At 34.4% G+C, this 27915-nt stretch overlaps 1 protein-coding gene across 2 annotated transcripts; it reads right to left on the minus strand.

Annotated features, from left to right (window-relative positions):
* Positions 1-8812: 8812 nt before the first annotated feature.
* On the minus strand, positions 8813-22996 carry LOC133201727 (exostosin-2-like). Of its 2 annotated transcripts, XM_061337517.1 has the most exons (11): positions 22410-22996; positions 21961-22167; positions 20829-21018; positions 20406-20545; positions 19772-19997; positions 17328-17511; positions 16895-16964; positions 13341-13373; positions 11645-11741; positions 11272-11415; positions 8813-10909 (listed from the first exon to the last, which is right to left on the minus strand). In XM_061337517.1, the coding sequence occupies exons 1-11, from the start codon at positions 22886-22888 to the stop codon at positions 10559-10561; spliced, it is 2121 nt and encodes a 706-aa protein (XP_061193501.1). In that variant the 5' UTR covers positions 22889-22996; the 3' UTR covers positions 8813-10558. The 2 variants fall into 2 exon arrangements, with proteins under 2 accessions (XP_061193501.1, XP_061193502.1); XM_061337518.1 differs by lacking the exon at positions 13341-13373.
* Positions 22997-27915: the final 4919 nt, after the last annotated feature.

Below are 27915 nucleotides of genomic sequence, written 5' to 3' on the forward strand. Positions count from 1 at the left end.
TGTTGTAATTTGACCAAAAAAAAATGTGTGTAACTTCGTATTTTATATTGTATTGGCATGCAATTCTTTCATTTAGGTAAAAAAATTATTCAAGAGGCAGCTCAAATAAGATGTCTTCATATAATTTCAAAGCAGCTAAAATAAGATGATTTAAATTCAAATAATATGCTTGTTTATTTTATTATTATTATTAGGGATGTCAACGAATAGTCGACTATTCGACTATCAGTCGAATGGACCGACGATCGAATAATGAAACGACATTCGAATATTATTAAAATTAAATAAATGCAATAAATGAGTGATGAAATTCTCGTCACAAAATTGAGAAACCGTCTTTCCTCAGAGACAGTCGATAAGATAATTCTCCTCAACGAAAACGGTTGATTTTCCATGTCTGTATAGAAAGTACAGTAATTATAAGTGCTTCACTATACTGCGAGAATTAATTGTCAGTAACTGCCTTTGTCGTTTTTGTAATAAATTACCCACCAATATACTGGGCTTTGTTTATAAAATTATTAATTGGACTTGACCTTATACCATTTACCAATTATCTTTTGTTGTTATAAGATTGCTCAAAAGAAATGAACAAACCATAGCTGTGTCATGTTTTGAATCTTCGATAGTTATTAAAACAGCTTACAATTTAATCTGTTAAGGACATTTTCATAGCCAGAGCAATCTAATAAATTTTAAATTTTAAAAATATCGGCAATACTCACTAAAATGAAAAATGACTACATGTAATGACGGTATTATGAATTCGATTGACGGGGAAATCGTACATTTTAGAGAATTGGGTTTCCTAATTTATTTCATATAATCATGCGTTACGTTGCATTAATTTTGATGTTACTTTTTAAATAGATATAAGTAAAAGGGTTTTGAGTTATAAATACGTCATGTATCAGTGAAGTTTGAAATAAAATTTTATTTTCAGAAAATGTTCCGAACATTCGACTATCGTTCGAATAATGCAAACGAATAATCGACTAAGGAAAATAAATATTTTGACATCCCTAATTATTATCAATCGATTTATATAAATCTTCATTGTTTTCAATGTTACTTGATTTTTTCACATTAAATGCTGATAAAGTTACAATTGTATTCATTGTAAAGAAATTAAAGTGTATTGTTAGCAGTTATTTGTGGATGTTAAAGTTATGATAAATGAATTCTCCTTTTAGAAATTATTACTACCTGAAGAACACTTTAGATTTAGTTTGACTGAACTCAACCAAACAGTAATATTTACAAAAAATTAAAAAAAAAAAACTTTGCACTGAGGATTATACAGTGATGGTTGGAGTAAATGTTAACATTATAGAAATAATTTGTGTTCCTTTTTGGATATTAACCAATCAGAGGCTATAATACAAACGAAATTAAATTACATGAACATACTGCCAATCTATATACTAGTACTCTCATATTTGTACAAGTAAAGTCTTAGATTTTTGTGTTATTTTAGAATAATGTGACATATTTATGGAAGGAAGGGAGAAAATGCATCAAAGCAGATCATGATTTAAACTCAGGCTCCTGGAGCTAGAGCATTACCATGCCAACAGAGTTACTGGTATTTGGCCCCTGTCTGACTATCACAAAATTTTTTCAGCTCATCTGAGCCAGAGGCTCAAGTGAGGTTTTCTTACCTAAGTTTATTTGTCATCTATCTGTCTGTCTGTTAACTTTTTACATTTGTGACTTCTTTAAACCACTAGACCAATTTCAACCAAAAAGTGCCTCAAAGCATCCTTTGATGAAGGGGTTCAAGTTTGTTCAAATGAAGAGCAACCTCTTTTGTTTTTATTCTCTAATTGTCTACCCATGTTTAAGGGTCGCATCAGGGACTTGAACATTTGTTAACTTGATATATAAGTATGTGCAAATAAAAATGTTCTTGTAATTAAAACTGCAAGAATTTATTTGTAGGTGTCCTATGGTAATCATCATTTATTGTGTTTAACTGTTTTTCTGTCTGTTCATCAATTGGGAAATACTATTGTGATATTCTTAAATCAGATATTTTTCAACCTTGGCATTATTTATGCATTTCAAGCATTTTATTTTTCATTGTTGTGGTATCACACTCAGATCCAAATCCCCCACCATACTCTATATCCCTATGCAGGACCCTTTTAAACTAGCTGTCAGTTATCTATCGTACTATTTGTTAGGTCACCTGAGTCACTCCGGTGACCTTTAGTCTGCCGTCGTGCGTTGGTCTTGAACTTTTAAACATTTTCAGCGTCTTCTCTTGAACTGCTTAACCAATTTCAACTAATTTTGGCATATAACATCAGTTGGTAAGGGGTTCAAAAATTATGCATTTCATGGTCCCTGCCCCCCTGGGGCATGAGGGGTGGAGCAAAAAAAACAATCAAAATTAGTGCCATCTTTAAAAATCTTCTTCACTCCTGGACAAAAAGCAGTCAAACTGTTGGAATGATTTGAATAAGCATTGAGCCCTCTACCAGAATTGTGAAATTTGTGGCCCCAGGGTCAGGGGTTCTAGTGTTAGGGCGTGGCTCTACTGATCATGTAGTGAAAATGCATATAATCTTTAAAAATCTTCTTCTCTCCCTCTCTATGTTTAGAAGATAAACAGTGTTCATGATTATGATAAGAAAGGGTGCCTCTTCCAAAATTGTGAAATTTGTGGCCCCAGGGTCAGGATTCTGGAGTTAGGATGGGGCTCTAATGATCATATAGTGCATTTATTCTTTAAAAATCTTCTCCCCCCCCCCCCCCCCCCAGTATATTTAGAAGATAAACTAACGGTAGGTGCCTGGTTATGATGAGCAAGGGAGCCTCTTCCAAAGTTGTGAAATTCATGGCTCCAGGGTCAGGGGTTCTGGAGTTAGGGCGGTGCTCTAATGATCATATAGTGCATTTATTCTTTAAAAATCTCTTCCTCCCCCAGTATATTTAGAAGATAAAGTAGGTGCCTGGTTATGATGAGCAAGGGAGCCTCTTCCAAAGTTGTGAAATTCATGGCTCCAAGGTCAGGGATTCTGGAGTTAGGATGGGGCTTTAATGATCATATAGTGAAAATGCATAATTCTTTAAAAATCTTCTTCCCCCAGTATATTTAGAAGATAAACTAGGTGCTTGGTGATGATGAGCAAGCAAGCCTCTTCCAAAGTTGTGAAATCCATGACCTCAGGGTCAGGGGATCTGAAGTTAGGGTGAGGCTCTAATGGTCATGTAGTGAAAATGCAGAAATACTTTAAAAATCTTCTTTCTCCCCTTTATTAGGTCACCTGAGTCACTCAGGTGACCTATTGCTATCCGTTTTTGTCCGTCGTCGTCCGTCGTGCGACGTCCGTCGTGCGTTAACATTTAAACATTTTTTAGCTTCTTCTCTGAAACCGCTCAACCAATTTCAGCCAATTTTGGCATAAAGCATCTATGGGTGAAGGGGGACAAAAATTGTGAATTTCATGGTTCCTGCCCCCCTGGGACCTGAGGGGTGGGGCTAAAACCACCAAAATTAATGCAATCTTTAAAAATCTTCTTCTTTACTCCTGGACATCAAGCAGTCAAACTGTTGACATGATTGTAATAAGCATTGAGCCCTCTACCAAAATTGTGAAATTCATGGCCCCAGGGTCAGGGGTTCTGGTGCTAGGGCGGGGCTATGTAGATCACATAGTGAAAGTGCATTATTTCTTTGAAAATCTTCTTCTCTACTCCTGGGTATTATTTAAACAAATTAAATACATAGTTATGATAAGCAAGAGTGACTCTACCAAAATTGTGAAATTCATGGCCCCAGGGTCAGGGGTTCTGGTGCTAGGGCAGGGCTATATAGGTCATATAGTGAAAGTGCATTATTTCTTCGAAAATCTTCTTCTCTACTCCTGGGTATCATTTAAACAAATTGAATACATAGTTATGATAAGCCAGAGTGACTTTACCAAAATTGTGAAATTCATAGCCCCAGGATCAGGGGTTCTGGTGTTAGGGCGGGGCCATATAAATCATAAAGTGAAAGTGCATTATTTCTTTGAAAATCTTCTTCTCTACTCCTGGGTATTATTTAAACAAATTAAATACATAGTTATGATAAGCAAGAGTGACTCTACCAAAATTGTGAAATTCATGGCCCCAGGGTCAGGGGTTCTGGTGCTAGGGCGGGGCTATATAGGTCATTATAGTGAAAGTGCATTATTTCTTTGAAAATCTTCTCTACTCCTGGGTATTATTTAAACAAATTAAATACATAGTTATGATAAGCAAGAGTGACTCTACCAAAATTGTGAAATTCATGGCCCCAGGATCAAGAGTTCTGGTGCTAGGGCTGGGCTATATAAATCATATAGTGAAAATGTATTAATGCTTTTAAATACATAGTTATGATAAGCAAGGATGCCTCTTCCAAAATTGTGAATTTCATGGACCCTGGATCAGGGGTTCTGGTGTTAGGGTGGGGCTCTATTTATTATATAGTGAATATGCATTAATGTTTTAAAAATCTTCTTCTCTGCTCCTGGGTATTATTTAAACAAATTAAGTACATTGTTATGATAAGCAAGGATGCTTATTCCAAAATTATGAAATTCATGGCCCCAGGTACAGGGGTTCTGGTGCTAGGGTGGGGCCATATATATCCTATAGTGAAGGTGAATTATTTCTTTAAAAATCTTCTTCTCTGCCCCTGGGTATTATTTAAACAAACTATTAGTACATTGTTTTGATACGCAAGTATGCCTCTTCCAAAATTTTGAATTTCATGGCCACAGGGTCAAGGGTTCTGGTGAAAAGGGGGGGGGGGGGCTTTATTGATTATATAGTGAAAAAACAAAATTTCTCTGAAAATATTCTTTTCTGCTTCTGGTTAAAAAGCAAAGAAGCTAAGTGTATAGTTATGATGAGCATGATTGCTTCTTCCAGAGTAGTGAATTGCATGACCCCAGGGGGACTGGGGCTCTATTGATAATGTAGTGAATCTGTAGTAAAAAATGCATTATTTCTTTGAAAATCTTCTCTGCACCTGGGCATATCAGAGGCAAAAAGAGTAAAAGTTTTAATAAATATTTTTGAACATCTGGACCATTTTGTCAAGTGTTCTGGTCCTGGCCAGGGCTCTATTAATTTGTATTCTACTGAGGGGAGTTATTCCCCTTTGCCATTTACTTTTGATAATTAGTCACTGTAAATAATGTACTTGAAAGGTTAATAGAATAAGAGAATTTTGCAAGATTTTTTATTGTATAATACAAAAAGTACTTTCATAGTTTTAATGATCAGGTAGACTTGTAAGTAATAGATAAATAAGAATGAGACAAAAATAACTTGTCTTATTCAATGTTCATCAAAGACCAAAAAAGTCCAATGTAAGAGATTTCAACAAGGAATTAAAATAGTACAGAAGCACTGATAGTTTGTTAATATACTGTGATAGTGATAAATGGGGAACAGATAAGAACCTAATTTATGAACTGTTAATGAACACTAAACTAATTATTTTGTTGATCCTGATCACCCTATTTTTCTTGCTTTTGGGCAACAAAGCTTCACCTTTCAGTTCATTTTATACTCTATGGATTCTCTAAATTGTTCTATTATACTCAGGTGACCATTAAGGCCCTTAGGCCTCTTGTATCTAGAAAATAAACTAGGTGCTTGGTTATGATGAGCAAGGGTGCCTCTTTCTTCCAAAATTGTCTAATTTGAGGCCCCAGGGTCAGGGGTTCTGGAAATAGCTAGGACAGGGGGCTCTACTGATCATGTAGCAAAAATGCATGAATTCTTTAAAAATCTTCTCTCCCCTGTATATTTAGCAGATAAAGTAGGTGCATGGTTATCATAAGCAAGGGGTGCCTCTTTCAAAATTATGGAATTTTTGGCCCCAGTGTCGGGGTTCTGGAGTTAGGGTGGGGCTCTAATGATCAAATAGTGAAAATGCATAAATTCTTTAAAAATCTTCTTCTCTTCCTCTGTATATCTAGAATATTAACTAGGCATGGTTATTGTGAAATTTGAGGCACCAGGGTCATGGGTTCCGGCATTAGCGCAGGGCTCTACTGATCATGTAGTGAAAATGCATATATTCTTTAAAATCTCCTCTCCTCCTGTATATTTAGAAGATAAACTAGGTGTCTGATTATGATGAGCAAGGGTACCTCTTTCAAAGTGAAATTCATAGCCTCAGGGTCAGGGGTGTTGGAGTTAGGATGGGGCTCTAATGATCATACAGTGGAAATGAATAAGTTCTTTAAAAATCTTCTCTCTCTTCCCCTGTATATTTAAATATTAACTAGGTGCATGGTTATGATGAGCAAGGGTGCCTCTTCCAAACTTGTGAAATTTGTGGCCCTAGGGTCAGGAGTTCTGGAGTTAGGGTGGGGTTCTAATGATTATACAGCAAATCTGTATAGTACTTTGAAAATCTTTTTCTCTGCTCCTGAGTATTAAGCAAACAATCAAACTAAATGCATAGTTATCATTAGCAAATGTGCCTCTTCCAAAATTGAGAGAACAAGAGAGGCCAAGGTGAGAATGAATGCAATTGGTATTCTAATAGTGCTAAACAAAGCACTTTTGTTTTGTTTAGTCAGAATGGTGATAATGACAAATGGGGACAGGTATAGACAAGTAAATAGATCCATTTTAACATTTGTTACTGAGTAATAGTCTAATTATTTTGTTGATTCTTGATCAACTGATTTCTCTTGCTTTTGGGCAACATAGCTTTGAACATATATCAGTTTCTTTTTTATGTCCCCGTATTAAAGATTTGGGGGTATATAGTTTTTGCCCTGTCTGTCCGTCTCTCTGTCTGTTTGTCCGCAAAAACTTTAACCTTGCCCATTACTTTTGACTGGTTGGAGCTTTGGCTTTCATATTTCACATGTGTATTCCTTGTGACAAGACCTATCTTTGGATACCACCATATTTGACCTTGACCTTGGAGTTTGACCCAGTTTTGCAAAATTTTACCAAACTTTAACCTTGGCCATAACTTTTGAGGAATTAGTGCTAGGGCTTTCATATTTAATATGTTTAATCCTTGTGACAAGACCTTCCTTTGGATACCAACAGCTTTGACCTTTTGACCTTGATCTAGGAGTTTAACCTACTTTTGAAAAACTTGAACTTTGGCCATAACTTTTGAATGGTAGGTGCTAGAGCTTTCATACTTCACATGTGTAATCCTTGTGACAAGAACTTCCTTTGGATTACACCAACTTTGACTCTTTGACCTTGGAGTTTGACCTACTTTTGAAAACTTTAACCTTGGCCATAACTTTTGAACTATTGGTGCTAGGGCTTTCATCCTTCGCACATGTAATCCTTGAGACAAGACCTTCCTTTGGATACCAACAACTTTGACCCTTCGACCTTGGAGTTTGGCCTACTTTTGGAAAACTTAAACCTTGGTCATAACTTTTGAATGATAGGTGCTTCGGCTTTCATATTTCACCTGTGTATTGCTTGGGAGAAGGCCTTTCCTTGGGCACCATTCATTTTGACCTTGATGTTTGACATACTTATGAAAAAACTAACTTTTTCCATATCTATTCAATGGTTGCTGCCAGGGCTTTCATATTTCACAGGTTTATTCCTTGAGACAAGACCTTACTTTGGGTACCAAAATATTTGATTTACATTTGAGAAAGTTTAACCTTTGCAAAAAGTTGCCATACCAGGGCATCAGTGTTTCACAAACACATCTTGTTGTTTTATTTTATACTTCTGTGAATCCTTTACAATGTTGCACTATACTCAGGTGTCGGTTAAGGTCCTTAGGCCTCTTGCTTAATAATGTTAGGTTTTGTATCTGCTACTATTTTCTATTATGTTGAACTGTAGGTCATGAATTGAGACTATGTTTGTTTCAATTTCTGCCCTTTGCTCCTTCATTTCTTTCAATGAAACCTTTTGATGTTCCTCTGGGAACCCATATTGGATAAGAAGAACACATATATAAGTATATATGCTTCATAAAATTTTTCTCATTACTACAAGGAACTAGTATTATCAAATAAGGACATTGGCAAGTCAGGGTTTTCAAGAGAAAAAAGCTTTAATACATGGGTTTTTTCACTTATAAAATAGTGATTGAGAGTGATCTCTCGTGTAGAATTCTCTAAGTGTGGAAACCAATAAAGCGTATGTTATAGCATACAAAGAAATGAACTAAGAGAAAACTAAGAGAGCTAGGTGTACAGTATGAGCTAAAGATTCTTTTACATGGGTGTTCAGCGTTTTGCGTATCGCACGAACATCAACATAGCAAATTATGTACAAGAATATATCAGGTCAAAAAAAGTTTTTAAATACATTTTATTTTGATATATATTCTTTTTACTATATGTTATCAATACAATTATGTGTTATGCTTAATTGATCTGGATCTGCACGTGTCTGTGTGAGTTTGTGTCTGTGTGTGTGTCTACCATTATTGTAATATATATATTCACTCAGTCCATTGTATTTTGTAACTTTGATTCTTGTATAAAGAGGGTATTTATAGGCATTGCCGGTTGCCCAATCTATTCAGTATTCTGAATAAATATTGTTTAAATCAAAGCGTATGTAACAGAGGTAAACAAAAGCACATGTACTTCCTTCAATGGGTAGAATCATCCATACAGCAAGAAAGAAAAGTAGTAATGGCTTTGTTGTACATTGTATTCAGGGACAAAGAGCCAACAGATACCATAGTTATGCTCAGTATGCTGGGAAGGGCAAAGATGTGACATATATGTGCTGAAAGGTAGGCCGACTGAGAACAGTTCTTAGATCATCTGAAGGAAGCAGCATTTAGTAACTACAAATAAAAAATAAAAATAAAACCATGCCAATATTTTCATGACAATGTGTTTCAATCAATTCAGTCAATTACATGATAAAAACAATCAATCAGTTTTTAGCTGTTAAGGGAAGCGACTCAAAAATAATGATCAGTGCCGGTATATCCATGTCTTGATTCTATATATATTTTCAGCCAAAATATCTAGAAGTCATAGGAAATGAAGATACAATAATGTATATAATACAAAAACTGTATGAAATAAGTGGGTTTTGGGAAAATATTACGGTGAAAAATTAAGTAGGTCCCTTTTATTAACATTTTACATAGGAAATGCATTGAGAATTGTAAAAACACTGATTTGACAAAATCTAAAAAAGAAGGTTGGATTGGTAGGTTAAACAATCCACAATATAGCCTGTTTATTACAATTAAAACTACTCAAGAGTTCTTGAAAAATTCTATACGATAACCAGGAACCTTGCCAATGTCCTTAAACTCTCTGTTTTTAAAAATTAATAATTAACAACTCAAGAATTCAATGAAAATGTATTTCAAAATAGAAGTTTATGTGTAAAATAAACAATAAATGCTAAAGCAACAATTCCTGATTTGTAAGTACAGCAGTATAATTATGTACCATATAAGTAATCAAACTTGATGAAACAAGACCAAGAAGAATTATAGTGGACATTTCCTAAATGAAAGTAAATCATTTAAGTTAATAGAAAAAAAAACCTTTCAACACACAACCACTGTTCAACTAAATATAAAAATGCCTACCATTAGTTTACTTTATTCAGCATGTGTTTCAAAATGCAAACTGATTCATGTAAGTCTGTCTATAAATAAGGCATTTGGCATGATTTCATGATCTTCAGATCTAAATTATAATGTTTATAATTTATACAATTTATATGAATAATCCACACCATATTTATAAATAAAGTATAATTTTAATGTAAGCACCATATAAACATTACTTTGTATTATTTACATACATGTGTATATCATGATTTGATCTAGTGTTGTCAACAGGCTGCTAAAAGTTTATTATCTTTACTGACTAATAAGTAAAAGAAGTTTTACTTAATAAGAGACATGAGAGGTTTAAAACAAATCCTTTTTTTTCAATTAAAAAAAGTAATTAAAATGATACAGTTGAACTTCAGTATCTTGAACACTGATATCTCAAATACCATGGATATGTCGAAGTGATTTGAAAGTCCCAACCTCTTATTTTTTAAAGTACTTTACCCTGGATATCTCATATAATCAGATATCTTGAAGTTTGCTTGGTCCCATTGAGGTTTGACTGTATTTATAATTGTCCCTTCATGTAATGCATATACCATGTCTCAAGAAAACAATTCGTTAATATTTTTCAGTATAAATTCTTTCAAAAAGACAAACATCACTTTTCATTCCTTTGAAATTGCTCATTGATTACAAAGAACTTTTTCCCAAAATCATATTTTTGAACATAAAAACAAATAAAAATCAAAACTTTTTGTATAAGTAAACAATCATGCTCAATAAAACAACATAAAACAATATGCATATATCTAAAACACTTAGAAAAAATTCAACAGTACATGTAACAAAGACATCATTTGATGACATTTTCGCACCACAATTTATATGTATGCTATATTTATAAAAAAACAACCTGGCTTTGCCAGTCTTTTTACAAATCATTCACAAAAGACAAAAAAAGAAATTCATTGTACACATAAAAGAAATACAAACACATGTAAATAGATTGTACAAATATAATACTGTACAAAATCACAAGCTCCCAACCCCTGTGTACATTTTAACGACATTGGGCACATCGTCTTTATATAGCACGGGATCAACCCTAAACTCCACCCCCTTTAGGGGCATCGATTGATACGCTTTAACAAAGTTATTGACACACTCAGATCTCTCCACCATGTGTAAAGTGTCAGAGGACAGCATTTCACTGTTAATACACTCAGGGCATTTGAACTTCTTACGCGGGGCCACCTTGATGGGTCCCTTTCCTGTGACATTGGAGATGAGGAAATTCATGGCAATATCCTCACAGTTCATATTATCATCTACCCACTGTTTGATCTTACCAGGCATGTTGTATGTGTACAAATAACTGTAATACTGGAAAATATCAGTATTATTTCATTAAAAAATTGTAAATTACAAATCATTGTTAATTGTAAAGTGTTACCGCTTGAGTTCCATGTAAATACATGAACATGTTCAATGGCTTAATTGAATAATATGACGATCGAGTCTTCTTGAAAGCATGTGTTACAATAATATCTGTTTTAAAGCAATACTAAGATTAATGCCAATGTCAAATATACCCCTGGAAATTCCTCTAAATCATGTGATTTGACCGAGTACTAGGTATATTGTATACAGATAAGTGACCCAAGGATCTACTTCATGTCAAAGTTTTACCTGTAAATATCAAATATCTTGAAGATTATCAAAACGTGTTCATATCACGAACAAACCTTGTGGTGAAATGCGGCTCCAGTTAGCACCATAGAGATATTATTCTTCCATTCGGACTCGTATTTATACTTGTTGGATTCATTTCCATAGAGATGAACTCGAGATGGAAATCCTACCAACCTGTCTGGAAACTCACGCCAAACCTACATAAGAAAATAAAATTAATTTTTCTGCTTATATTTGACTAATGATTTATATGAGTTACTAACATAAGTTTCTTCCTGCATATCAACTTACAAACTTGTGTCTGTTTTTGATACCAGTATAGAAGAAAAGGAGTAAACGTTGTATCAGCAAAATTCAGAATTTACATCAAAGGATAAAAATCAACTTTTGTAAAATTAAGAAAAGTAAATATATGAACCTCATTACCTGATAACCAAATTCCACTTCATCAGGTGTCAGCATGTTTATATCATCATCAATGGCCAGTATACACTCTGTCTGAATCTCATGGTAGGGAAAAAACCTGTTACATATTAAAAGTAAAACACTAAAAGTTGCAGCATTTACTTAAAGACACGATACTTTAAAAAATAATTTACTTGTAACCAGACTCAGTCTATATTATCTTTTTTTCATAGCGAAAATGCATTTATAACCAAAAAACTTTACTTTTACATTCATTTGAAAACCTATAATAATTTAAAGCTGGCAATAAATGCAACAGTTGCAATAAATTTATTAACATTCTGTATGTTATCTATGCTGTGATGGAAAGACAAAATGAAGCCGAAAGCTTAATGCCCATGATGCCTATATGGTGGGCCTGTTTAACAAGAATGCCTTAACATAAAGCACCATATCAAAAGTTACTACCATATCATTCATATTTCCTATATGTATATACTGCCCATGGCATATAGAAGATTTTTCATTTATTGAAAACAGACAATTCAGCAAAACTCAAAACATGCAAGTTACAAATGTACATATATATGTATGTATGTTAGAATGTTTTAATGTCAATCAATAAGCACAAAACTTGGGCATGCAGAAGTACTTATGTTTATCAAAAGCTATTTTCAGGTTTATTTGAACTAGAAATATGTCCATAGGACATGAATGCCCCGCCGAGGGTATGTTAGTAATGCAACATTTTAACACAAATTGAGAAAAGTGAGGTCAAGGTCAAAGGAAAGGTCAAGGTGAAAAAATATTGATGCAGTTGAATAGCTTACAATTCAGTATGTATCAGCATATGAAGTTTGACACTAATTTAAGAAAAGTGAGGTCAAGGTCAAAGGAAAGGTCAAGGTCAAAAAATGTTGATGCAGTTTAAAAGGTTACATCAGTATGTATTAGCATATGAAGTTTGATAAAAATATTATGAATGGTTTCTTTAAAACTGAGCTAAACACTAATTTAAGAAATGTGAGGTCAACGTCAAAGGAAAGGTCAAGGTCAAAAAATGTTGATGCAGTTGAATAGCTTACATCAGTATGTATCTGCATATGAAGTTTGATTACTTTATCTTGAATGGTATCTTTAAAACTGAGCTAAACACTAATTTAAGAAGTGAGGTCAACGTCAAAGGAAAGGTCAAGGTCAAAAAATGTTGATGCAGTTGAATAGCTTACATCAGTATGTATCTGCATATGAAGTTTGATTACTCTATCTTGAATGGTATCTTTAAAACTGAGCTAAACACTAATTTAAGAAGTGAGGTCAAGGTCAAAAGAAAGGTCAAGGTCAAAAAATGTTGATGCAGTTGAATAGCTTACATCAGTATGCATCAACATATGAAGTTTGATTACACTATCTTGAATGGTATCTTTAAAACTGAGCTAAACACTAATTTAAGAAAAGTGAGGTCAAGGTCAAAGGAAAGGTCAAGGTCAAAAATGTTGATGCAGTTGCATAGCTCTCATCAATATCTATCAGCATATGAAGTTTGATAAAAATATCTTGGATAGTTTCTTTGAAACTGAGCTTTGAACAGAGCTAAATGCAAAGTGTGACGGAAGGACGGAAGACGGACATGACAAACACTATATGCCCCGGCCATATTCATGGCGGGGCATAAAAATGCAATAATAATTTAAAAACTCTAGTCAGACTAGCAGACCTGGTTGTTTTCTGGCTTAATCTGTCCATTTTACTGCAAAATTATTTGCAGGTATAATTTGAAAAAAACTAAACTCTTTATCTGAACTAATTACAAAAATAGAAAAATTCAAAGTCAACATGGGGCCCATATGTTTATCCCCGATCTCTGTCTTTTTCATAACATGAGATAAAGCTTTTCTGCGACACCAAACTTGCTTGTAGACTTGTTGTTTTAGCAGAATATATTTATGGATTTTTGGTGCATTTCTTAACTTGCACATGAACTGCCAAAATATAACTCAACAAGAGGCCCATGGGCCACATCGCTCACCTGAGCACATTGGCTAGGCAAAAGCACAAATCAGTTCAGTATTGAAAAGATTACTGGGGGGAGGGGGGGGGGGCTTGAATTTTAAACTTCCTGATGATGCTTCCATGTCAATGTAATAAATGGCTTTGTTCTTGAGAAAATTTTAAAAAAAAATTTCCCATATATTCCTTTGTAAAAATTTTATCCCCCATTGTGGCTCCTCCCTATCCCATGGGTCATCATTTGAACAAACTTGAATCTACACTACATGAGGATGCTTTCATATCAATAGGACTACACATAACTTTTCTGTTCTTGAGAAGAAATATTTTTTTCTATATGTTCTTATGTAAAACTTTCGATTCCCCATTGTGCCCCACCCTACCCCCGGGGTCATCATTTGTACAAAATTGAATTTACACTACCTGAGGATGCTTCCATATCAAAATGACTAAACATGATTTTCAGTTCTTGAGAAGAAGATATTTTTCTATATGTTTTCCTATGTAAAATTTTTGATCCCCCATTGTGGCCAGACCCTATCCCCATGGTCATCATTTTAACAAAACCTGAGGATGCTTCCATATCAAAATGACTAATCATGGCTTTGCAGTTCTTCAGAAGAAGATATTTTCCTATATATTTCTATATAGACTTTGATCCTCCATTGTGGCCCACCCTACCCCGGGGGGTCATGATTTGAACAAAATAGAATCTACACTACCTGAGGATGCTTCCACATAAATATGATCAATCAGGGCATTGCTGTTCTTGAGAAGAAGATTTTTAAACATTTTTCCTATATATTTCTATGTGAAACTTTGATCCTCCATTGTGGCCCCACCCTTCCCCCTGGGGGTCATGATTTGAACAAACTTGAATCTACACTACCTGAGGATGCTTCCATATAAATGTGACTCATCATGGCTTTGCTGTTCTTGAGAAGAAGATTTTTAAAGATTTTTCCTATATATTTCTATGTAAAACTTTGATCCTCCATTGTGGCCCTGCCCTACCCCCTGGGGTTATGATTTGAACAAACTTGAATCTACACTACCTGAGGATGCTTCCATATGAATATGACTCATCATGGCTTTGCTGTTCTTGAGAAGAAGATTTTTAAAGATTTTTCCTATATATTTCTATGTAAAACTTTGATCCTCCATTGTGGCCCTGCCCTACCCCCTGGGGTCATGATTTGAACAAACTTGAATCTACACTACCTGAGGATGCTTCCATATAAATATGACTCATCATGGCTTTGCTGTTCTTGAGAAGAAGATTTTTAAAGATTTTTCCTATATATTTCTATGTAAAACTTTGATCCTCCATTGTGGCCCAATCCTACCCCTGGGGGTCATGATTTGAACAAACTTGAATCTACACTACCTGAGGATGCTTCCATATAAATATGACTCATCATGGTTTTGCTGTTCTTGAGAAGAAGATTTTTAAAGATTTTTCCTATATATTTATATGTAAAACTTTGATCCTCCATTGTGGCCCTGCCCTACCCCCTGGGGTTATGATTTGAACAAACTTGAATCTACACTACCTGAGGATGCTTCCATATAAATATGACTCATCATGGTTTTGCTGTTCTTGAGAAGAAGATTTTTAAAGATTTTTCCTATATATTTCTATGTAAAAATTTGATCCTCCATTGTGGCCCTGCCCTACCCCCGGGGGTCATGATTTGAACAAATTTGAATCTACACTACCTGAGGATACTTCCACATGAGTTTCATCTTTCCTGGCCCAGTGGTTCTTGAGAAGAAGATTTTTAAAGATGCTATTATTTTTTCACTAATTCTTTATTATCTCCCCTTGAAAGGTGTGGCCCTTCATTTGAACAAACTTGAATCCCCTTCACCCAAGGATACTTTGTGCCAAGTTTGATTGAAATTGGCCCAGTAGTTCTGGAGAAGAAGATGAAAATGTGAAAAGTTTACGAGAACAACGAAGACGACAACATCGACAGACAACGGACAAATTTTGATCAGAAAAGCTCACTTGAGCCTTCGGCTCAGGTGAGCTAATAATATACATGTACTGTACACATATATGTTTAACATTTATTTTTAAAAAAATCTTTTAAAGGGACTCATGATTCAAATAGTCTATGACCTGTGTTTGTGCTTTATTTTGAATGTACTAAATTCTGTACACTTCTTTTTTTCATATTTACATACAGGTGACTCTCGATCTCTCGAAGTTCAAGGGACCGCAAGAAAAGTTTGAAAGATCGAGGGGTTCGAGAGATAGAAAGTGAATAAAATCCGGAATTTTCAGTTTCGATCATCATTGTTCTACTATTATAAATACCGGAAGTATTATGTTGATAATGTCATTGCACGTTTTCATTCGTATTTTACAAGTAATTCACTTGATTTCAACAAAAATGAACGTATTTTGAATAAATAAAATGATCTCTTTAAGTTTCAATATCTATTTGATTTCATTTCATGATTACACGAAATCTGAATAGCAATCGTCGGTGTGGCTACCCCCGGGCTTGATCGGGTCCTTCACCAGATTTCGCGTATTAAATCGGTATTTAATTCTGGAGATAGGATTATTTGCGCAATGTTTGTCATACTGGGATTACGTACACACAAATAAAACTTTATAATCTATGGAAAATTATTGACACGCCTCTTAAATTATTTTCTAAAAATTTTCGTCTCGCTGTCAAGTCAAAATAAGTTGTGAAGCAATTCCTTTATAATCAATTAATTATTTTTATCAACACTCAGATGCTCACAGGTATAATGTCACTATGTAAACACCCAATTAGCACCTCCATGCCAGCCCCAGGCGTTCACGATTATCCAAGTAAGTCCAAGCTGCATTAATTTTACGCTTGATTGGTGTGTACACACGCGCAATCAAAACTTCGAGAGATAGAGAGTAAAAAAACAATGAAATATGTGTAACGGGACCCAGGTCTTGGTTTGAGAGATAGAGAACTTCCAGAGATTGGAAGTTCGAGAGATCGGAAGTAAATTTGCTTAGTTATATAGAGGAAAAAAACGGGACCGGAGGTTTACTTCGAGAGATCGAGAACTTCGAGAGATCGGAGTTCGAGCCATCGAGAGTCACCTGTTTAAACTTTTATATCTACTTTTTTTTATCACATATCACTTGTTAATGAAATATGACTTCATTAATTATAATTAGGTAATCATTGTAATCCTGTTTGTAATAAGCAGTTATGCCTGTATACCAATTTTAGTTAACATTGGAGTGATAAATTTACCAACCTGTTGCTGAGTTTATTCTTTTGTGTCTGTATAATTTTCAGAGGTTTAGAAACCAAAGGCCAGGCTGACACTACAATGCATGTACACAACATTAAAAAATATCAACATACAAGAAACACAGAAAAAGTAAAGTATATTTGTAAAACAAATCACAAACCAAATCACAAATGTGTAATGAAGTTGACTTATATTTGTCCTGTGGCCTCCCTGTGGGACCTTAATCTTGACCTAATACTCTTTGTCACAAGCCGAGGGTATTGTGTCCATTCTATTTCCACAAACCTACAGATTTGTGGAAATAGAATGGACAAAAAACCTGTGGCTTGCAATGATACCTGATGTTAAGCCTTATAATTTCCTTTCATAAAATTTTTTGGACTGTAAAATCAATTTGTCAATCCCCCCTTACTAAAATATTAACTGATAGACTTACTTGGTGGTGGAGCTTTGGCCTGATTATTCCAGATGACCACAATTTTGGACATACTCTGGACTAAGGACAGCTGCTTGATCACCTGGAACAGGGACTCTGGACGATTGTAGGTCAATACAACAGCTGTAAATCCCTGGGAGCTGGGTGGGATCAGAGGCAAGAACATGGGATTCCAAACAGCCTTCTACAAGCAACATAAAAACATTCACTGGAATGTGCACACTTTTTATGGAACTTAATTCTTCTGGACCCTTGCAAAAAAGCATAAATAAGGTTTTTGGTGATAGAATCTGTTTCCTAAAACAGTTTTCTTATGGTTTTAATGCCATCATTTGCTGAGTTTGTTTTGGCATCTTAAAAGAACGCCTCATGTTATTCCCCAAAAGATTCCTGACTATTCTTTACCACAGGAACATTTTTTAGGTCACCTGAGTAAACTCAGGTGACCTATTGCTATCCGTTTTCGTCCGTCGTCGTACGTCGTTCGTCGGTCGTAAACTTTTGAACATTTTTAGCTTCTTCTCTGGAACCACTGAACCAATTACATCCAAATTTGGTATACAGCATTTATGGGTGAAGGGGAACAAAAATTGTGAATTTCATGGTCCCTGCCCCCCTAGGGCCTGAGGGGTGGTGCTAAAACCACCAAAAATAATGCAATCTTTAAAAATCTTCTTCTTTACTCCTGGACATCAAGCAGTCAAACTGTTGGCATCATTGTAATAAGCATTGAGCCCTCTACCAAAATTGTGAAATTCATGGCCCAAGGGTCAGGGGTTCTGGCCCCAGGGTGGGGCTATATAGATCATATAGTGAAAGTGTGTTATTTCTTTGAAAATCTTCTTCTCTGCTCCTGGGTATGAAATAAAGTTACTAAGTACATAGTTATGATGAGCAAGAGTGCCTCTTCCAAAATTGTGAAATTCAAGGCCCCAGGGTCAGAGGTTCTGGTGTTAGGGCGGGGCTCTATCGACTATATAGTGAAAATGCATTAATTCTTTGAAAATCTTCTCCTCTGCTCCTGGGCATTAAGGTGATAAACTAAGTACATAGTTATGATGAGGAGGTGGGCCTCTTCTTCTCTGCTACTGGAGATTATTTTAACAAACTAAGTGCATGATTATGATAGACAAGGATGCCTCTTCCAAAATTTTTAAATATATCGCCTCAGTTTTGGGGGTTCTTGAGGGGGGGGGGCTCTATTGATTATATAGTGAAAAAGCATTAATTCTATTAATTAATCATTAATTAATCCTGTCAGCTCCTTAGTGTTGACCTGATAAATAAATTGCTTAGCTATGATAAAAATGGGAGCTTCGAACAGAATTTTTAAATCTTGTGGTCCTTGGGTCAGGGGTTCTGGCATAATGGGGGGGGGGGGGGCTTTTGATAATATAGTGGAAAAGTGTTAATTCTTTGAAGTCCATAGTAATGATGATGAGGGTAACTCTTCCAAATTTGTAAATTTCTTGACCCTTGGTCTTGGGTTCTGGTGTTAGGGTAAGGCTTTGTTGAATCTGTAGTGAAAATGCATTGTACCTGTGAAATTCTTCTCTGCTTCTTGGCATATCGGAAGCAAACTGAGTAAAAGTTTAAATGATATGAGTAAGCGTATTTCTGCCAGATTTTTAACTGAGTAAAAGTTTAAATGATATGAGTAAGCGTATTTCTACCAGATTTTTAAACATCTGAACCATTTGTCTAAGCATTCTGGTCCTGGGCAGGGCTCTATTAATTTGTATTCTACTGAGAGAAGTTATTCCCCTTTTCCATTCACCTTTGATAATTAATCACTGTAAATAATGTATTTGAAAGGTTAATAGAATAAGATAATTATGCAAGAATGTTTATCGTATAATTAAAAAGGTACTTTCTTAGTTTTAATAATCAGGTAGACCTGTAAGTAATAGATAAATAAAAATGAGACAAAAATAACTTATCTTATTAAAAGTTCTTCAAAGACCATAAGAGAGGTCAATGCTAGAGGTCTTAATATGGGTTTATAAATAGTACAGAAGCACTAATAGTTTGTTAATAGGCTGCATGGTGATTAGTGTTAAGTGGGGGACAGATTAGAACTCAATTTCTGAGTTGATAGTGAATACTAGACTAATTATTTTGTTGATCCTGATCTTCCTACTTCTCTTGTTTTTGTTCCTCTGCTCTGCCTCTGGGTATTAAGTAATCAAAGTAAGCATGCTAACCGTATAGTTATGATGAGCAATAGTGCCTCTTTCAAAATTGTGAATTACATGGCCTCTGGTTTAAAATACGAACCAAATTCAATTGTTGGAAAGTTGTTACACAATACTCAGGTGACCTATAAGGCCCGTGGGCCTCTTGTTCATCTTCAAAATAAGATGTATTTACTTATATAACTAATCTTCGTCATTTACACATGGAGTGTTTCCAAATTGCTATATAAACAGAATACAGGTACTTACAGGGTTTGAAATCTCATTCCACTCTTCATATCTTTTAGCTACATATGGAAACACCCTGTCATTAATGATCTGTAGTGTTGTCATGGTGATGGCTTTGACCGAGTGGAAGTAGTTGTCCCAGAAGAACTTAGCCTGCCTTCTCATCTGATATATTCTCTCCATGCTGTAGGATTTTAACACTTCCACAACATCCTTCAAATCATCCTCTCTGATCACCACTGCTGCCCTACAATGTAATTAGTACATGAAAATTGACTGTCCTATTGGTTAATTGCAAATACAATGTACATGTAATAACTAAAATTAACTTTTGTCCTTTACAGTATTTTAATATTCTAACATGGGTATATTTGCTTTATCTGTTTATCTTCAACAGGTTAAAATAAAATGCTTATACCTGCATCTTATGGAAATTTTCCTCTCCATTTACCAATTTTCAAATGTTTATTGTTAAAACAATCTTCACTAGATTTGTGAAGACTGCATTAAATTGTGCAGATCTACTTGTATGTCAGATACAGCAATCAAATATTTAAAAGGATAACTAATAAATCCTCTTTAAGCCACACTTTACTTGATTCAATATATGCATTTCCATTTGAGATCATCAAATTTTAATGCAGATAATTTTAACCTTTTCCAGTCAAGAACTTCTGAAAATGGTAAAACATATCCATCAGCCACAATAACAGGAATACAGCCTGTCATCAATGCATCACTTAAGGCCGTGTGACCAAGTCTAGCACTCCGCAACACCATGCAAAACTTGCTCTCCTATAATAAAGGTAAATAAGTTTATATACGAATATAAATATTCTAAAGGATCACAATTCTTATATTAAAGTTATATTCTATATCTCATAGACATTAATACCTGGTACACACATCAAGATCATTCTATCATAATAATTACACATGGAAATGAAAGAAAAAAAATTTAAAAATAATTGCATTAGACTTTTCAAATTTGACTTTATAAGGATGAATTGGCCATTGATCTAAATATTACTTCTATCTAAAGTAATCCTTCCCATCATATTATTCACTCTCTATTTACCTGGAGTATATCGGGATATTTATACTCCACTGATCCCTGGCACCGCCGGGTAAAGTCCCACTTCTTGTCATCTCCACATCTGTCCATGATGAGGAACCTCTTTTCTGATGCTGCCACCTCTGACATGACCTCTTTGTACTCACTGTGAAGCCCTACCTGGGCAGAGATAAGCAGCCATTTTCTTGATTCCCTGAAGCATATGAACTAGTGTTTATGTTTAGTGGATTAGTATGAATGCAAAATGTTTTAAAATAAAAATCTAAATCCAACTTAAGGTCAAGATCTAGAAAATGAAAGGTGCCTACAGATTTTTCAAATTTGAGAAGCAAGTTCTTTTAATGATCCTTTACAAATATAGCTTGGTAAAATAAGGTGTATCAGGACATAATATTTAGGTAAACTCAACAAAAAAATATGTTTTAAACTATTATTTTCAATGAAAAATGAAGAAAGTCAGGTATAAATTTTGGAGTTTTTTCCATCTCAGAAGAAAGAAATGTATCAGTACTGCCCACAGTCTCTCAGAAAACAGTTTTCAGTATCTTACTGGCCTCTACTTTAAAATGATATCAAATTGAATATAGGTATCGGGGTTACTTTTGACACGATTTCAAATTGAATTCCATCGAAATGCTTCATTTTATACAAAATTCTATTACAGCCATAAAGTACGGGAAAAATTCAGTCTAAATCAATTATGACGTCATAATATCTAGCTTCAAAACGACATGTCTAAACTCATTTACTAGATCTTTACCTTAAATGTGTTTTCATCATTAAATAGTATTTGATTCTAACAAAATACATGGATAATGAAATTTCAACATCTTGATTCTAATCTTCAATAGGCCTTCCATGAATAAACAGTTGATAAATACATTAATATCAAAAGCACAACTAGTGAATGAAGTCTTTCATGTTTAAAAAATCATACACAGTTATTAAATCGTTTCTCCTATTAACATACATGAAGCCTATATTCAAAATGTTTTCTTTATCAATTGGAGCAATTCTGCCACATTTCTATCTTGGCCCTTGACCAGATTCAGAAGTTAAAATTATACTTTTTGTTAAATCAGTTATGACGTTCCTTTATTAGAATACATTTTAGTTGAACTTTTTATTTACTCACAAATTTGATTTGGGTTTTAAGTTTAAATCTGGTAAGAATGGGTTAATGACTGGGATGGAAACATCAAACCCTCTTCTATAGCTCCATGTAGAAAACCCTCCTCCAGCTATCATAGCCTTGCCTGTGTCGGCCTCCAGTATTGTTTGATAGCTTGGCAGTTCACCTGGCAACATGTTGAAAATCAGGTGATTTGCTCCATCATTCCACCTAAAGCATTTAAAATAAATACCACATTATCAATTTATTACAATTCTATAAACATTGTCGGTATATGCTGATTGAATATATATATCTTTTCCAACCAGGGACCAAATAAAAGCCGTATTGAGACTTGGTTTTTTTGCTCAGGTATGCTTTCCTTCTTTTCTAAAATCAAAATTCAGCCGAAAGACTGGTTTAATTCAACAAATAACTGAGGAAAATTGAGGATTCATAACAGTTACACATACCAGTTTAACAGTGTATAAAGGTTGCCCAGTTCCTTTGTCCTGATATTATTCTGGTTTAGTGTATCGAGAGTGGGAACATAGAGACATGCTGTTTCTGGGTTATCAGTGTGATAGGGACTTTCGGAGATTGCCTCTAAGATTTCATAAAACTCCCGGGAGAGTATTGGGGAAACCTGATCCCCGTTTTCATCAAAGTACTGAACGAGGGGATAAACGTACACACTTATTCTCGTTTTGTCATTGTATCCACAATGAAACACGTTGACACACGTATGATAGGTACATTTAGAATCTTGCGGAGTGGGTTTAGAAACCAGGCTCTGTAAATTGACATTTTCTCGTCCTGCAGATCGTATAAAAGAATGAGGTAGATCTTGAGATTTGGAAGAACTGTTGTTAAATACAAAGTAGAAAATTACAATTCCCATAGTCAAAGTCATTACCATCAACAGTAACGTCATACGGAGTCTAACAGCCATTTTTTCGTGAATATACTTTTCGCTATATAATAACTATTCCAGTAATCAATCTCCTCCTTATATCTGTCATCCTTAAATTCTCACAAATAATCAGGGTTTAAAAAAAAAATCAACTTCGAAGATCTGAGTCTGACATCTTGGAAATAAATTTCGGAATGTCGATCCCGATTTTATCCTGAAAATATATGCTCTTTAATTTTTTTCCAGCTTACCTTTTGTCTCTAACTATTTCTCGCCCTCCTTTTTTGGCCCTATAGTGCCTGTATTTTTTAAAAAAAAAAAAGTATTGATTTATAGTGATTGATTTATTTAAAAATTTAAGCTATTTATAGTGCCGACGTGTAAACCCCCCCCCCCCCCACACACACATTCATATATGTGTATAACCATCAGCAATACAAAAACAGCATTAATTTTATGAGAAAATAATTAAAATTATAGTTTTACAAATTTCATTTTAATTTTAAATTTCATTTACTATATTTGACAGCGTAATTTTTTTAACAGCCCTCGTATGTTGCCTTTGGCCACGATTTTACCCTGCAGGCGCAGATCCAGGATTATTTTTCGTGGTGGGGGGTCCATCCCGGTCAAAAATAATCCCCCCCCCCAAAAAAAAAACCCACGTAAAATCCATTTCCCAAACTGGAAAAACACCTATTTCATGGCGGTTATCGTGGGGTCCACGCCTTTCTACTGGGGGATCCAAAAGTCTTTTTTTTCTTTCCTTCAGTATATACTTTTATAATAACTCTGCAAATATATAATTAATTCCAGGAGGGGGGGGGGGTTCCGGACCTGGGTACTTGTAAGTCAAGGTCCATTGATTCTGAGCACAGAAAACAAGGACAAGAAGATAAAAGGGAACAGATCCACTTGTAGTATCCCTGGTATTGAGTCTGTTGTGAACCCCCTCCATGTCCTTTTTGGTCCAGGTGACTGTCATTGATGGATCTCCAAAATTGGGCTTCCAATCCATGTCCTTAACAAGAAAAGTAGGGACACTGAAGTCACGTCATTATAAATAGATCTATTAGCATAATTATACATATATTATGTAGAATCAGATTTGTTTAAAGCATGATTCCCGGGGCTACTGTAGGGCCACAATGCTAGGCAGGCAATAAAAATTGTAGAAACTATAATCCTTTTAAGTAAGACTATAACTAAAGTCATATAATCAGGCGCGGATCCAGTAATTTTTTTCCCGGGGGGGGGGGGGGGTGTTGTTCCACCCCAGTCAAAAAAAAAAATCCAACCCAGAAAAAACCCCTAAACTCCTTTCACAAATGTGAAAAAAACCCAATTTCGTTGGGAAGTGGGGTGGGGGGTGGGATAGTCACTCGCTTCTAAAGGTTCAAGTCTATGACTTTTCATACCAGTTTAACACGGGTCCGCGTTTTCTAGGAGGGGGGTTCCAAGGTCACTTTTAGTTGGTTTAACATACACATTTAATAACTCTGCAAATTCCGGGGATGGGGAGTGGGGTCCGGACCCCCCGACCCATCTCTAGATCCGCGCATGTATAATATGCAAGAATCTTCATATGTCCATCATCCCACCTGTGGTTAGGATGGTGTGCCTAACCGGTCAAATCTTTTTAAGAGAATTTACATAATCTATATAGAATACTTGTTCTAAACAAAAAATACATGTATAAATAAGTCTCGATGAAGTGAAGATTTTTTTATTGACCAATATTTACATTCCAAATGTATTTTGCTTATAAAGTGTGAGGAAAGCTACGACATTTAAAACACCATAACACGGACATGGGGTCAAAAGGTTAAAGTATGCGTTTTATTTTGACGTCACAAACGTTGAACGCCGTGGTAGTGTAACGTCATAAACGAAAATCAATATTCACGCTCACATTGAACAGAACCTGTTGCAACGGCTCTTCCATTAATTATAACTTACCCGAAGGATAATACAGGGATTTTGAAATATAAATCACATTTGCAGTCAAGGCAAGGGGTTAAAAAATGTAAATATAAGTATTGAATCATTATTTTTTGAAAGATATAGTCTCATAACTGCAACGGTGTGTGCAAACAAATTTTCATAACGCGCTAAGTAACATCGGGTTAGAGGGAGTCACTATGACGTCATAATAAAAACACATCATAACAGACTAACGTCACAAAGCAGTTCTGTTGTCGAGAACATATGGGATAATCTGAGACTGTACAACAGCTATAATCTTGAAACGATGGAGAGATTCGGAAACAAAACAATTGATCAGTGTCTAAAGTCAAGTCTGTTAGAGTATTTGTCAAAAACGAAGACCCGAACAATGACTCCAGTGGTAAGCTTCAACAGGAACTTTTGGTTATTTCTTTTTATAAGGAAATTAATAAAGCACATCGAAGAACTATTTTACAACATGCAGTGGCTTAGAAATTTATAAAAGGTAATCAGGAATGTTCATTCTATATTTCCTTTTAATTTATTTTCTAGAGACGAAACATTCTACAAATCGTCATCTTTCTCTTTGGAAAAGAAACTTCGGACAAACACGAATTTTTGTATTCCGACAAGAAAAAACATTGCTGGTAAGACAATGAAATTTTTATATATACCAAAGATTTTTCGATTTGCAAAAAGTACTAATAAGATTACAATACCGTTTACAATGTACATAAAACATGCACATCTATCTTTTTTTTTTATTACCAGTGCAACAGAAGAGATTTGTAATATTCTCGTACTTATTCATGGAAGCATTGAAGAAAAACATGATTACAGACAAAGGCATAAAAACACATAACAGAATGTGGTCCCAACATCTGCAGGATCTGGTCATCGGTGGTAAGTTTCATTTATTATATTGGTCATTAAAACAAAATATTCCTTTTTTTGTTTTTTTGTTTTTGTTTTTTGATTTGATAGAGTCTGGTAGGTTTTTATTTATCTCCCTTTAGGCGTATTTATATCTTCCAAACTTCTTCAGAATTCAGCTATTTCATCGATACTAATCCGATCTTTTTTTTTCTTCAGGAAATGAAAAAGAAGCTAAAAAGTACCTTAGAATTCTGGAGGACGGGGAAGATACGATATTCAACGTAAGTGTAATATCTAAGGCACTTCACTTCCCAATTCTATCTGAGGCGGTGTATATCTTAAATTTAATTTATGTCTGTCGTTGATCCTTTAATCTCACAAAAAATTTCTACAGTTATTTATACAACCAGTCAATTTTCTTATTACAGATAAAAAGATTTCAACGTCAGCTAAGAGCCACAGACTTACATGAAGAATTCTTGGCAAAAAGCGAAAATGATCTCGAGACGGAAATGGAGGAGACCAAACTTGGTAGAGAGATCTGGAATGAAGCTGAAAAAGCTGTTTAATTAATATGATCCTAAAGACGTCTTTTTTTTTTTTTTTTTTTTTTTTGCGAAATTTGACCGATTTTTAAAAAAAATTTGGTCGTAATTTGAACAAAAAAATTTTACCATGGAGTTTTTGAGGGATTCTTTTAAGCACTGATAAAAAAAATAATAAACTCATTTATCACTTTCAATGGTGTTGTTTATTTCATTTTCGTCATAAAATCAGGTATGTATGTAATGTACAGAGAAATGTTGCGGTTAGTTTAAACAATATTTTTATTGAGAACGACAAGCAGAAAATACAGGCAAGTAGTACAGAAAATCAAAAAGGTTTCGGAAACAAGTTTTAAAAACTTATACTAATCCGTTTCCTTATTAATTATGATTAAGATAACAGACCCTTATTAGATAGTCACAAAACACGGTTTTAAGCTGCTTAAAAAATGATACATGTATTTGAAATAAACATACATGTTAAATTAGCATGTCGATTCATACAATGAATGACATTTTAATTACTTGTATACAGAGGAAATCTAATGGATTTGTACAATATGTATGAGAGAGACAGAGAGAAACAACAGAATATGGTTGAATTCACAGAAAAAATACTTAAAGAATAAATACACTAGACAAAATTGCTAACGCACCACCAAATGAAAATTAATATTTTACTTTTCAAAACTTGTTTATGATGTTTTTGATATAGAATTATATTACTTAAGCAAAAAATGATGCATTTAAACGTCTTAACTGCTAAATAACTACAATGTTAATTGAAACGTGGCCATTTTATAGAAAAAATAAAAATTGTGTCCATACTTTTTTAGAGGAACAAATTTCTACTTTTTTCTTTGTGTTTATGTTCTTTATTTTTATAATAATTAAAAATTAAAAAAAAAAAATACACCGTATATGCGGCATTTGATCTTAGAAGAGCGTGCTAAAAAGTCAGTATGGTGTCTGCAGGCGGTTCCTTTGGAACAATTTGTATTAAAAAAAAAAAAAAAAAAAAAAAAAGTTGCTGTCCTTTAAAAAGGACTGCAATACGTGGACCATATGCATGTGTTTCTAAACGAAATTCAAAGAACATTTCTAGATTTTGTGATTTTACAATGGTGTAATTAAATTAAATTATTTTTAACATGTATCTTGTAATTTTCATCGTTATTTAAGTCTACTTAATTAGGCTGTAATGATAAAAAAAAAATCATGACCTTGAAATGATACGAATATGAATTGTTGATCTAGGTATCTATCACAATTGTAATCTAGCCTTTAAAATTAACAACAGAATTAAAAGAGTCTTAAGCGTACAGTTTTCGTAAAGGTTGAATTTTAACTCCATTGGCGGATCCAGGGAGGGGAGGTCCGGGTGTTGGAACCCCCTTTATTTTTGCAGAATGAGGAAGAGAGAGAGAATGTTTTTTCATTAATATAGATATTTTTACGTCTAGTATTTTCAATAAAATAAGTACTTCAATCTCTGCCCTTTTTGCTCTCTAGATAGAATTTTGCTTATTGCTTTCCTCCGTGTATTTTCATAACCCCGGCCCCGGGACTCGACCACCCACACGTAACATGAAAAATTTCACTTTGATATCATCTGAAGATTCCGGCGAATACGGCTATGCCATTTTTGGAACATCTTCTAAAGTAACTAACTTTAAGAAGTATGAATAAAAAGTCACG

The sequence above is a fragment of the Saccostrea echinata genome, unplaced genomic scaffold, assembly GCF_033153115.1.
Source record: "Saccostrea echinata isolate AGI-Se365-2 ecotype Australia unplaced genomic scaffold, CSIRO_AGI_Sech_v1 ptg000045l, whole genome shotgun sequence".
NCBI classification, from domain to species: Eukaryota; Metazoa; Mollusca; class Bivalvia; order Ostreida; family Ostreidae; genus Saccostrea; species Saccostrea echinata.

Coding starts and splice junctions, on each gene's coding strand:
- LOC133201727 (XM_061337517.1), bottom strand. CDS start 22,888: ATGGCTGTTAGACTCCGTATGACGTTACTGTTGATGGTAATGACTTTG. Junction 19,998..20,405: donor GAAGTTCTTGACTGGAAAAG/GTTAAAATTATC, acceptor ATTACATTGTAG/GGCAGCAGTGGTGATCAGAG. Junction 17,512..19,771: donor GGAATGAGATTTCAAACCCT/GTAAGTACCTGT, acceptor TGTTGCTTGTAG/AAGGCTGTTTGGAATCCCAT.